The sequence below is a fragment of the Chlorocebus sabaeus genome, chromosome 8 (genome assembly GCF_047675955.1).
Source record: "Chlorocebus sabaeus isolate Y175 chromosome 8, mChlSab1.0.hap1, whole genome shotgun sequence".
NCBI classification, from domain to species: Eukaryota; Metazoa; Chordata; class Mammalia; order Primates; family Cercopithecidae; genus Chlorocebus; species Chlorocebus sabaeus.
The window spans coordinates 39,484,568-39,499,312 of record NC_132911.1 but is presented as its reverse complement, the minus strand read 5'-3'; the positions used below and the strand labels follow the sequence as shown (position 1 = coordinate 39,499,312).

General features: G+C 33.2%; 1 protein-coding gene across 3 annotated transcripts in view; it reads right to left on the bottom strand.

The window, feature by feature from the left end:
• LOC103215664 (disintegrin and metalloproteinase domain-containing protein 18) overlaps positions 1-14,745 on the bottom strand; it is a 147,249-nt gene that overhangs the window by 12,917 nt on the left and 119,587 nt on the right. For all 3 annotated transcript variants that reach the window (XM_037983546.2, XM_037983547.2, XM_007962251.3), the window contains one exon: positions 4,874-4,988. In XM_037983546.2, the coding sequence (XP_037839474.2) occupies positions 4,874-4,988 (115 nt within the window). The remainder of the gene's footprint in view (positions 1-4,873; positions 4,989-14,745) is intronic.

Sequence of the window (14,745 nt, the reverse complement as noted above, 5' to 3'; positions counted from 1 at the left end):
GTTCCATTGGTCTATATCTCTGTTTTGGTACCAGTATCATGCTGTTTTGGTTACTGTAGCCTTGCAGTATAGTTTGAAGTCAGGTAGCATGATGCCTCCAGCTTTGTTCTTTTGACTTAGGATTGTCTTGGCAATGCAGGGTCTTTTTTGGTTGCATATCAAGTTTAAAGCAGTTTTTTCCAATTCTGTGAGGAAAGGCATTGGTAGCTCAATGGGGATGGCTTTGAATCTATAAATTACCTTGGGCAGTATGGCCATTTTCACAATATTGATTCTTCCTATCCATGAGCATGCTATGTTCTTCCATTTGTTTGTGTCCTCTTTTATTTCACTGAGCAGTGGTTTGTAGTTCTCCTTGAAGAGGTCCTTTACATCCCTTGTAAGTTGGATTCCTAGGTACTTTATTCTCTTTGAAGCAATTGTGAATGGAAGTTCATTCATGATTTGGCTCTCTGTTTGTTTGTTACTGGTATATAAGAATGCTTGTGATTTTTGCACATTGATTTTGTATCCTGAGACTTTGCTGAAGTTGCTGATCAGCTTAAGGAGATTTTGGGCTGAGATGATGGGGTTTTCTAAATATACAATCATGTCATCTGCAAACAGGGACAATTTGACTTCTTCTTTTCCTAACTGAATACCTTTGATTTCTTTCTCTTGCCTGATTGCCCTAGCCAGAACTTCCAACACTATGTTGAATAGGAGTGGTGAGAGAGGGCATGCCTGTCTTGTGCCAGTTTTTAAAGGGACCGCTTCCAGTTTTTGTCCATTCAGTAGGATGTTGGCTGTGGGTTTGTCATAAATAGTTCTTATGATTTTGAGATACGTTCCATCAATACCGAATTTATTGAGCGTTTTTAGCATGAAGGGCTGTTGAATTTTGTCAAAGGCCTTTTCTGCATCTATGGAGATAATCATGTGGTTTTTGTCTTTGGTTCTGTTTATATGCTGGATTACGTTTATTGATTTGCATATGTTGAACCAGCCTTGCATCCCAGGGATGAAGCCCACTTGATCATGGTGGATAAGCTTTTTGATGTGCTGCCTGATTTGGTTTGCCAGTATTTTATTGAGGATTTCTGCATCAATGTTCATCAGGGATATTGGTCTAAAATTCTCTTTTTTTGTTGTGTCTCTGCCAGGCTTTGGTATCAGGATGATATTGGCCTCATAAAATGAGTTAGGGAGGATTCCCTCTTTTTCTATTGATTGGAATAGTTTCAGAAGGAATGGTACCAGCTCCTCCTTGTACCTCCGGTAGAATTCAGCTGTGAATCTGTCTGGTCCTGGACTTTGTTTGGTTGGTAGGCTATTAATTATTGCCTCAATTTCAGAGCCTGTTATTGGTGTATTCAGGGATTCAACTTCTTCCTGGTTTAGTCTTGGGAGAGTGTAAGTGTCCAGGAAATTATCCATTTCTTCTACGCTTTCTAGTTTATTTGCATAGAGGTGTTTATAGTATTCTCTGATGGTAGTTTGTATCTCTGTGGGGTCGGTGGTGATATCCCCTTTATCATTTTTTATTGCATCTATTTGATTCTTCTCTCTTTTCTTCTTTATTAGTCTTGCTAGTGGTCTATCAATTTTGTTGATCTTTTCGAAAAACCAGCTCCTGGATTCATTGATTTTTTGGAGGGTTTTTTGTGTTTCTATCTCCTTCAGTTCTGCTCTGATCTTAGTTATTTCTTGCCTTCTGCTAGCTTGTGAATGTGTTTACTCTTGCTTCTCTAGTTCTTTTAATTGCAATGCTAGGGTGTCAATTTGAGATCTTTCCTGCTTTCTCTTGTGGGCATTTAGTGCCATAAATTTCCCTCTACACACTGCTTTAAATGTGTCCCAGAGATTCTGGTATGTTGTATTTTTGTTCTCATTGGTTTCAAAGAACATCTTTATTTCTGCCTTCATTTCGTTATGTACCCAGTAGTCATTCAGGAGCAAGTTGTTCAGTTTCCACGTAGTTGAGCGGTTTTGACTGATTTTCTTAGTCCTGAGTTCTAGTTTGATTGCACTGTGGTCTGAGAGACAGTTTGTTATAATTTCTGTTCCTGTACATTTGCTGAGGAGTGCTTTACTTCCAACTATGTGGTCAATTTTGGAATAAGTGTGATGTGGTGCTGAGAAGAATGTATATTCTGTTGATTTGGGGTGGAGAGTTCTGTAGATGTCTTTTAGGTCCGCTTGGTGCTAGAAGTTTCATATTTTGGTCTGTAATCCTTAATTTTTGAACATTCTGTGAAATACAGCTCTAGGTTTATCTTTTTTACATATAAATATATTATTATTCTAGCACAATTTGTTTAAAAAGCTAAACTTTGTCCATTGTATTGCTTTGAACGTTTATTAGAAATCCAATTTCCATATATTTGTATATCTGTTTCTGGTTTCTTATTCTATTTTATTGACCTGTATGTCTGCGTTAATGACAGTACCACACTGACTTGATTACTGTAGCTTTATAGTGAGTTTCAATATTGGGCAGTGTATTTCCTACAACATATTTTTTCTTCAAAGGCATCTTAAGTATTCAACGTCCTTTGCTCCTGCCGAGGCTCAAAAGCACTCGCCCTGACTCCTGCACCCACTTACCGATGTTCTCCCTCCTTCAAGGGTTGGACCACAGCAGGTCCCAGTGTGTGGAGTTTGCCTGTGCTGGCACTGAAGGAGCCAGCTGGTTCCAGTGCTCATGCACTCCAGTTCCCGCCTCATTCACTCACACACTCCCTCCTGCAAGGAGTTGAGAACTGCAAGTTGTGCAAATGAGGCACCCCTGTCACAAGTCCCATGAAGGGGTCACGGAAATATCCCGCTTCAATATTGCCTTCATTTATAGAAACAATTAAAGTATAAATGTGTATGCCATCACTCAAAATGTGATTGATTTACTATTATTTCCTAAAAAAATGCATGTGTATTTTGCCATATTTTTCAAAGTTCATTGAGAATAAACACTGTATGGTACAGTTTTTTTTTTAAACAGCCTACAGAGTTTGTAATAATATGGAATGAAAAACATTTGTGTAATTTTTATTATTCTATACGTGAATTTCAAAAATTTTTTTTTTTTTTTTTTTTTTTTTTTTGAGACGGAGTCTCGCTCTGTCGCCCAGGCTGGAGTGCAGTGGCCGGATCTCAGCTCACTGCAAGCTCCGCCTCCCGGGCTTACGCCATTCTCCTGCCTCAGCTTCCGGAGTAGCTGGGACTACATGCGCCTGCCACCTGGCCCGGCTAGTTTTTTGTATTTTTTAGTAGAGACGGGGTTTCACCGGGTTAGCCAGGATGGTCTCAATCTCCTGACCTCGTGATCCGCCCGTCTCGGCCTCCCAAAGTGCTAGGATTACAGGCTTGAGCCACCGCGCCCGGCCTCAAAAATTTTATTGAATGACATTTGTTGAAACTTAGTGGTACTGTGTTCTAACTTAATTTGAGTTAATTGAAGTTGAATATCTCTGGGAATATCTGATTATAAATATTGTGTAAGATTACAGTAGTCACTCCCCTTTATCTACAGCTTTGGTTGCACAGTAACAACCATGGGCGACCACTGTGTGAAAATATTAAATGAAAAATTCTGGAAATCAACAATTCATGAGATTTAAACTGCACGCTGTTCTGGGTAGCATGATGAAATCTCCCATCATTCCTTTCTGTCTCACCCAGGACCTGAATCTTTCCAAACGAACACATACTGTATACGCTACCTGTCCATTAGTCACTTTGCCATCTTAGTTATCAGGTTGACTGTTATGCCATTACAGTGCTTTGTTCAAATCACCCTTATTTTACTTCATTATGATCGCAAAGGGCAAGATTAGTGAAGCCATCAATTTGTATATGCCCAAGAGAAGGCAAAAATTCTTTCCTTAAGGAAAAGTGTGAATACTTTTGACTTAATAAGGAAAATATATTAATACATACATATTCCAAATATATGTAAGAAAAAATGTATACGCATACTTACAAATGTATGTGTATATTTTAATATTTAAATAAACATGTTTATATTTATAAATGTCAACATTTGACAAAATATACATACAAAATATACATACATATTTTCCTTAATAAGGAAACTATTCATTGCTAAGATCTATGGTTAAAACAAATCTTCAGTCTATAAAGTTGTAAAGGAGAAAGAAATCTGTACTAGTTTTGCTGATGTATCTCGAACTACAAAAGTTAAGACTGCAGTGCATGATAAACGCTTAGTTAAGACAGAAAAGATGGTAAATTTGTAAGTAGAAGACATGAACAGAAAATGTGTTCTGATTAACAGCAATGTGTTGCACCAGAAAACATTTGAACCTATAGAAATACTTCAGCATGGAATTCCCTGAAATAAGTGAGACATTTATTGCAAGTAGGAGATGGTTACACAGATTCAGAAATATGTCTGGACTGAAAAATGGAAAAATTACTAGAGAGGCTGTGTCTGCTGATGAAAAAGCAGCTTCCACATTTCCAGCAGAGTTGACGTTAATCAGGGAGAAAGGATATCATCCAAAGCCAGTTATCAATTGTAATGAAGTCAGTCTTCTGGAAGAAGAAGACCAATAGAACCTACAGTAATGAAAGTGCAAAGGAGGCGCCAGGGCATAAAACATGGAAGGACAGTTAGTCATTGCTGTTACTGAGCCTAACTGATGAATTAAACTTTATCATAGATATGTATATGTAGGATAAAACAGTACATTTAGAGCTTGGCGCTATCTACAGTTTCAGGCATCCACTGAGGGTTTTAGAATGTATCGCCCACAAATAAGGAGGAACTACTGCAATGTAGATGAAGCTACCATTCAAGATAACTTAGATTTCTTTAATTAGCTTTATATAAAACAACCTTGTATTTTGCCTTAGAAAATAAATTTCCACTTACCAGATTTCTGAAAATTTCCATCATCAATACTACCCCCTGGGGAACCAAACTGGAATTTACAATCTGGAGGTTTATGTCCAGGGAAGCATTGACAATTACCAAAATTATTACATATCTGAAACAGAAAAATACAGAAACAGTTTGAGTCATCTTAGTCTTTGTACCTGATATAAATACCTAAACTTCATAGAATAATTATTTTTTCTTAAGATTATTATGACTATAAAATATGAGAAATAGGTCAGAAAAAGTAGTACAAATTTTCACAACATAATGGCCAGATGGCAAAATACCTACATGAAAGTTTATTTCTGGCCTGAGCATGTTTAATGTCTTCCTCAATCATCTTTAAAAAATAAAATTTAATAAACTTGTAGCCTTCATATTCAGAGAGGTTAAATTTTTTTAATGACTGTTATCTTATTCTGTAATTTGAAAACATTTATTGTCACTATTTGGACATTTTCTATTCATGCACTGCAATGTCTATACAAAGTATTGTGATAAAATAAACATCAATTGACTTGGCCACTCTAATTCCTTATCCTAGCCCCTTTTCAACATTTGACATTATTGGTCAATAATGCGCATCTTATTTTTAAGTAATTATATTTTCCATAATAAAATAACATATGTGCAAAGCAAATATTAAAAATCAACGATCAAATACAACTTTATGATAAGCTTGCATTGCTAGAAGTTAACATTTGACAATGTTTCTGTATTATTCATGCCTTTGTATTAATATTTCAACAGTTTAGTATTTTCATTTTAAAATAAAACAAGTAAGCACATTATTTTGTAAAATTCAAACAATAAAAGTGTATAGAAGTGAAATTCCTCAGCCACTATTTCAGTACCATTTCCAGCTGCTAAAGATGTTGTGTTTCATTCATATATATCAAATGCATTTATAAATACATGTACCCACATCCACAAACACACACACATTAATAGATTTTTGCCAAATGATATCCATAACAAGATACCACGAACTTCTCATACCTGTATGTATAAAGAATTCACAGGCACATTTTAAAAATTAGACTCATAATATTCAATAGTGTGAGTATTCCCTATAATTTTCCTATAGATGTTGTGTCCTGTCCATTTACACTCACTTTGCTAAATTGTTTATACAGTATATTGAAACTGATTACCTCTTTTCTACATATAAAAAGAGATTTCAATAAAGTGAGTTTGAATTATAGCCCTGAGTTCCATGAAGTAGTATTCTATTTTACATATCTATGTTTTTGTTGTTGAATATTTAGTGCACAGCATTTTAACATTAGAATCAGAATATCACTTATGCATTTTTTTAGATAGGGTCTTGCTTTGTTGCCCAGGCTGGTCTTGAACTCCTGGGCTCACGTAATCCTCCTGCATCAGCTTCTCAAATTGCTAGGATTACAGGTGTGATCTATCCTTATGCATCTTTTTAACTTACTCTTTTTAACTTAATCCTCTTCTGAATTAATTCACATTTATTTAAATACCTGAAGACAACAAAGGGTCTCATTATTTTACTAACTTTAAAAGAAATAGAGCAAAACAATACCAAATAAATAATACAACTTAAAAAAAATGAAAAAACGTGATATTTTGGAAAATACGTAACAATTGACTGTCAAATAGAAAAAAACAACAAGCACAAACCTTAGACCCTTGCTGGCAATAATTCTAAGAACACACACAAACACAAAAGACAACCTTACAATATTCTGTACAGTGTACAGAGACTGAATATAGCATCAGATTCTTCCTTGATAAGACTAAAAGAAACTGTATAGTACAACAGAGTTTCAAAGTTTGAAGGTAAACAAAAATATGATAATTTTTAGACAACAAAGGATCCCTTATATGGAAAACCATCATTTTTGCGTTTTGATATCAAGATCTCTAAATGCATTTTTCTCACATATATTTTTTCTCTATATTTTGACAAAGCGTTATTCCACTTCCCCACCCCTCCAATGAAAGTACAAGGACATGATAGAATATTTCATCTAGGATAGCAAATCTAAATATATTATACTTTTAACTGTAAGATAATTTAAAAACCAGAATTAACATAATGTATATAATCCCTTATAATATGAGGAACTTCAAGTCTAAAATTTCCAAAAAACCACAAATTTTAGAGGTTTAAGGTAAAGGGTAGGTACAAGTGCAAAAATGGTCACTCCTTAATTCCATGGGCAAGGAGAAATAGGTTTTATTTAAGCTGGGCATAGAAATAGACAAATAAGGAAAAAGAAACAAATGTTTAAATTCCCAGGTAACTAGGGTCCCCTCAGTCAATACAAAGTCCTATTATAGAATTTACTTTGTATTAGGGCAAGTCATGGCAAGATAAAACATTTAAAATGATCTAGAGAAAATTAAAAAGTATGTTGAATTTTATCAAAAGCCTTTCTGCATCTTTTGAGATAATTGTGACTTTTTTGTCTTTAATTCTGAATCACAGAATTAATGATGAATTAATTTTATGATGAATCACATTTATTGATTTTCATATGTTGGACCAACCTTGCATCCTGGGGATGAAGACTATTCGATTGTGGTGGATAAGCTTCTTTGATGTGCTGCTGAATTCGGTTGGCCAGTATTTTGTTGAGGATTTTTGCATTGATGTTCATCTAAGATATGGGCCTGAAATTTTCATTTTTTGTTGTGTCTCTGCCAGATTTTGGTATCAGGATGATGCTGTCCTTATAGAATGAGTTAGGGAGGAGTTCCTTTCCAATTATTTGGATAGTTTCAGTAGGAATAGTACTAGTTCATCTCTGTACCTCAGGTAGAATTCACCTGTGAATCTATCTGGTCCTGGGCTTTTTTTGGTTAGTAGGCTATTTATTACTGCCTCAATTTCAGAACTTGTTATTGGTGTGTTCAGTGATTCAATTTCTTCTTGGTTCAACCTTGGGACAGTGTATGTGTCTAGGAATTTATCTATTTCTTATAGATTTTCTAGTTTATGTGCATAGAGGTGTTTATAATATTCTCTGATGGTTGTTTGTATTTCTGTGCAGTCAGTAGTAACTTTCCTTTTATCATTTCTGATTTTGTGTATTTGAATCTTCTCTTTTTTCTTCTTGGTTAGTATAGCTAGTGGTCTGTCTTATAATTTTTTTCAAAAAATAAACTCTGGGTTGTTTAATCTTTTGAATGTTTTTGTGTGTGTCTCAATTTCCTTCAGAAAAGACTTCTGATAAAATTCAACATCCCTTCATGTTAAAAACTCTCAATAAACTAGCTATTGAAAGAACATACCTCAAAACAATAAGAGCCACGTATGACAAAACCACAGTTAACATCATAATCAATGGGCAAAAGCTGGAAGTATTTCCCTTGAAAACTGCCATGAGCTAAGGTGCCCCCTCTCACCACTCCTATTTAACATAGTATTTAAAGTTCTGGGCAGGGCAATCAGGCAAGACAAAGAAATAATAGAAAGAGAAGAAGCTAAATTATTCCTCTTTGTGGATGACATGATCCTATATCTACAATTAACCCCATTGTCTCAGCAGCCTCAAAGCTTCTTAAACTGATAAGCAACTTTAGCAAAATCTCAGGATTCAAAATCAATGTACAGAAATTGCTAGCATTCTGATACACCAACAACAGTCAAGCGGAGAGCCAAATCACTAATGAAGTCCCATTCACAATCGTCACAAAAAGAATAAAACACCTAGGAATATAGCTAACTAGGCAGGTGAAAGGTCTCTACAAGAAGAACTACAAAACATTGCTCAAAGAAATCACAGATGATACAAATAAATAGAAAAACATTCCATGCTCATGGATAGGAAGAATCAATATTGTGAAAACGGCCTCACTGCCCAAAGCTATTTATAGATTCAATGCTATTCCCGTTAAATTAACATTGACTTGCTTCACAGAACTAGAGAAAACTATTTTAAAATTCACTGGGAAGCAAAAAAGAGTCCAAATGGCCAGGGCGATCCTAAGCAAAAAGAGGCATCAAACTACCTGACTCAAACTATACTACAGGACTACAATAATCAAAACTGCATGGTACTGGTACAAGGACAGACACATAGACCTATGGAACAGAATAGAGAACCCAGACATAAGATCACACACCAACAACTATCTAATCTTCAACAAACTTGACAGAAACAAACAATGGGGAACGAATACCCTATTCAATAAATGGTGCTGAGATAACTGGCTAGCCACATGCAGAAAATTGAAACTGAACCCCTTCCTTCCACCATATACAAAAATCAATATAAGATGGACTAAAGACTTAAAAGTAAAACCCAAAACTATAAAAACCTTGGAATACAACCTAGGCAATATCATTCAGGAAATAGGCACTGGCAAATATTTCATGATGCAGATGCCAAAAGCAATAGAAACAAAATCAAAAATTGACAAATGGGATATTATCAAAGAGCTTCTGTACAGCAAAAGAAGCTATCGACAGATTAAACAGACAAACTACAAAATGGGAGAAAATATTTGCAAACTATGTACCTGAAAAAGGTCTAATATCCAGCATTGCTAGGAACTTAAACAAATTTATGAGAAGAAAAAATAAAAAATAAAAACAACCCCATTAAAAAGCGGGCAAATGACATGAACAGAAACTTTTCAAAAAAATACATATATGCAGGCAGTAATTATATGAAAAAAAAAAGCCTAACATCACTGATCATTAGAGAAATAAAAATCAAGACCACAATGAGATATCATCTCATACCAGTCAGAATGGCTATTACTAAGAAGTCAAAAAAAAAACAGATGCTAGCAAGGTTGTAGAGAAAAAAGAATGCTTATACACTATTAGTGGGAAGGTTAATTAGTTCAGCCATTGTGGAAGACAGTGTGGTAATTCCTCATGACCAAAAGACAGAAATCCCATTCAACCCAGCAATCCTATTTCTGGGAATATACCCAAAAGAATATAAGTCATTCTGTTATAAAGACACATGCAGGCATATGTGCACTGCAGCACTAGTCACAATAGCAAAGACATGGAATAAACCTAAATGCCCATCAAGGATAGACTAAATAAACAATATGTGGTACCTATATACCATGGAATACTATGCACCCATAAAAAAGTATGAGATCATGTCCTTTGCCAGGACATTGATGGAGCTAGAGGCCATTATCCTTGACAAACAAACACAGGAACAGAAAACCAAATACCACACGTTCTCACTTATAAGTGGGAGCTAAATGACGACAACACATGGACACATAGAGGGGAACAACACACAGTGGGGCCCACATGCACGCAGAGATTGGGAGGAGGAATGGGTCAGGAAAAATAACTAATGGATACTAGGCTTAATACCTCGGTGATGAAATAAACTGTATCACAAATTCCCATAACACGTGTTCATCTATGTAACAAATAAGTTGTATCACAAATTCCTATGACATGTGTTCACCTCTGTAACATCCTTGCATATGTACCCTTTAACTTAAAATGAAAGCTAAAAATTAATTCATAGTTAATTTAAAAAAAGAAAAATGTTTAAATGTGAAATATAAGAAATATGGAGCATATAATGTCAGGAACAATAAGCATCTTAATTAATAAAAGGCAAAGATTATCACAATGTATTAAAAAGTGAAAATAGGAATATATATATCAGCAAATATGAGCAAAAATATATCACAATTAAGAATAAGAAAAATAAGATTATTGGAAATACATATATTTTTAGAAAAAAATTAAAAGATGTATAAAATCACTGATTTTCATATAAAACACAAATAAACCACACTTACATTAGAATAAATTTTAACTTACGTGGGTCGGTTGGTGGGGAAAAAGTTAAAAATATAATCAATTATTCTAAGTCTTGTAAGAACAGCAGGTTCAAATTCATTATTAGTTTTGAGCAAAAATTTTGGAAGCAATTATATTTACATCACTTAACCTTGTCAACATCATAGAAATAAAATATAAAAAGTGTCCAAATGACTCTATAATCTGAATTTTTCATGTCATGTTATACTCAGAAATTAATGTTTATAATGTACCAATTAGTTAAATAGAAAGAGCTTGGGATAACTTATTTTTATTAAATTTTCGTTAGATTTCATAATTGTTTAAGAAAGATAAATTGCAAAATGTTAGGACACATATTTACTATTACATTTACCTAAAAGTTCTACGTACAATTTTTCAAATTTCAGTGAGAGAATTGTTTTGTGAATATTCTCATATCAAATTTTGTGTTTACTTTTTCACGTTCATCTCCTGACCAAGAAATATTAATGATAAGCTCTATGAAATTCTGAATGAGAAAACTGTTTACACAAGTAAGCAATTATGAAATGAAATTACTGTACATTTAGAATTTGTGGCAATTAAAATTATTTTAAGCTGCAACAACATTCTTTTATTTGTTGATAAATTTGATGTTAAAATTTCCAGTGATTATGTGATTGTCTTAAAAATCAATTTTTAATGTCGTTTTCCAAGTAATGCTGTAGCTTTAATTTCTAGAATGCACACGCACTTTTAAAAAAATCACATTGTAGTTAATTTAAGTGTTATTAAAGTGGCATAAATTACACACAGATAGAATATTCTGACCAATTCAGTCCCCTATTTCACATTGTTTTACACCCTATGCTCTCTGAGTATCCAGAAAATACATTTCCCTGTCACCTTCCTGTCCCTCCTGTTCACATACATTATACAACTAATTTCTGAGAAAAATGCACAGGTAGTTGTGTACTTCTTTGGATATCCTCAGCTTATTGGGAAAGATCAGAAATTTCAAGATTTTTCTAATCATCATTGCTGCCTACTGGGGCAATAAGGTCCCATTATCACATTCTGCTCTGCTTTGTCACTCCTTGAAGATCCTTGGATGGGCTTCTCATTGAAACAATATTTACTCTATATCCAACCTCATTACCTGAAGGCCATCAGACTCAATATCTTGTGACACACTTGTATTCAATTAGCAGTATAAATGTGGTCCAGTTGTTAGATGAAAAACTGTGATTTATAAGCATTGCATTATTTTTTATATCAAGATCATAAAGCATCTCATATTAGCACAAAAAATTCTACACACAGTATATTTAAGAAAACAAAATCATATATATTATAATATTAACACAACACATCTCACTTGTGTATTAAAAAATAATAAATCAAAACTAAGGAGGGTTTATCCTAGAAATTAAAAGATAATTCAGCTTTAGGAAATTCACTAATATGATTCATTCAAGTAAATTATTAATAGGAAAAAACACATTATATAATTAAAAAATAAATAATTCAATAAAATTGAAGTCTTTCTTCCTAAATTTTTCAGCAAGTTAAGCAAATATTGGAAGCTTCCATTAACCTAGAATGAATATGATGTACATTATTAAACTTTAGAATAATTCAACATGCAATTACTAAGCTGAAAAACCATAAAAAACAAGTGAGACTTGTTAGTTCTTTAAGGAATGATAATTTCAAACCAATGATTGCCCCTTTTCAAAGAAGCTCTTGCCAATTTGGCACATTTAGAAGTATAACTCCAGCTTGACAGTAATAAGGGCAATTTTTAGGATACAAATAAACAACAGAATTATTATCATTTTCTTGAAATGCAGGGGTTGGAAAGTGGAGTTGTGAAGGGCTAGATAATACAGCCATTATCTCCCTAAAAGCATTTTCCATATTCTTAAGCTAAAAGCTAATTCAAAAATTTCTCTAAAGCACTGCTGTAACTCTTAGAGTTTCTGGATGCTGAGGAGATAAAGATGCTGCAGTTTTTTAGGTGAAAGATTTAGATACTTACACCATTGAAATATGGTGTAACAGACTTATAAAACTGTGTCTTTAGATTTATAAAGCGACGAACTTGTATTTACCTAGCTCAATCCATAAATGGATTTAAACTAATCAGATCCACACTATTTCTGTCAAGAGAAAACTATAAAGCCTCTCGTAAAACTTACCATTGTCGTTAAACATTCCATTGCAAATTATGTAAGGAGGTTTGTAAGGACATAGAAAGGTATCAAGACAAAAATCAGGCAATTGAAACGACTGTGAGAGGTACAGAAAATTACTCTAATGTAGTCAACAAAGAACGCTTCTGTGACTCCTGATGTGTTGAGGTATTTTCTCAGACACCAAGCAATTCACCAAAAGGTTCTCCAGTGGACACTAGCTGGGTGTCAATACAATAAAAGAGAGTACTTAAATTAACAATACCAGGCAAAAAAAGGAGTTATCACTACAAATTATATAGACTTTACAAGGGTATAAAAAGGATATGCTAAATAATTACAACTTAGACATGAGATAAATTGATTAATACATTCTAAAAATAGCGAAGACAAAATTTCCCCACACAATTGAAATCTATTAAAACTAAAGAAATTTAAAAATGGAAAGATAATATGATTAAGTCGGGAACACAATACAAGACTGTAAAAGCAAATTAGAAACAGCAGAATAATAATAGAACTAGAAAATAGCTTTAAAACTCCCAGATTGAAGAAGAAAGAATGAAAGCTTGAGAGATTCAGAATAAAATCTAACATGTATTTTACTCTTTCTATTTCTTGTATTCTTTTCTATGTTTCTGTGTTTATTTCTGTTAAAAAATTTTTAAATGTATTTGGAACAGAGTACAAAACCGTAAATCTGATATAAATTTAATCGCAAAAGGATTCATAGAGAATATAGAAAAAGCAAAATTAAGTAATGACTTAAAAATTTCCAAAACTTAAGAAAAATAATTCTTAGTAGAATCCAGTAGCTCTGTAAGTTCCGAGTATGATGAAAACTACACTTTAGCAAATCATATGCAAACACTTGAACACTAATGTCAAAAGGAAAACATTAAAAGCAGGTGTTCCTCAAGAAGCAAAGGTAAAATGCATCTGAATTCTCAGAAGAGATCATGTAAGTCAATATAAAACAGATTATATTTTTTAAACTACTGAAAGAAAATTCTGACCTAAAGATAAAACATTCAAAAAAACACTTATCAGAAAAAATGTTAATTTTAGCCACCATACTTTTTTCACGCTGAAGAAAATTTTTAACAGAAATAAACACAGAAATATAGAAAAGAACACAACAAATAGAAAGAGTAAAATATATGATTAAGCAAGAATAAATAAATGTTGACTATAGAAAGCAATAATTATTGTGTTTTGATGTTTAAAAGATATAGAAGACAAAATGAATGATGCGAAAAAATTCACTACCTTTTAAAACAACTAATTGTTCAAGAAAGAAATCACAGGGAAAATTAGAAAATATTTTGAGAAATGCAAATAAAAACACAACATACAAAAATTTATGTTATACAGCAAAATTTTAGTCAAAACAATTAGGCAAGAAAAAGAAATAAAAGGCAATCAAATTGGAAAGACAGAATAACGTAAAATATATTTGCAGATAATATATTCTTGTATGTAGTAAACCCTAAAGATCCCACATAAACATCTTAGGCTAATAAATTTAAAAAGTTGCAGGATACAAAATCAACACGCATACAAAAAATAGCTGCATTTTAATACACTAGCTAGCAATGCATAACCCAAAAAGGAAATTGAGAAAACAATACCATTTGCAATATTATTAGAAAGAACAGAATACTACTTAAGAACGAACTTGAAACCAAGGAGAGACAAGACATATACACTCAAAATTACAAACCATTGCTGAAGTTAAAGAAGACATAAATTTAAAAACATCTCTTGTTCATGATTTGAAAGACTTAATATTGTCAAGATGATAATACTACCCAAGCCAATCTACAGATTCATAACAATCTTGATCAAAATTCCAATGATGCTTTTTGCACAAATTGAAAAATGCATCACAAAGGTCATATGAAATCCCAACGCACTTCAGG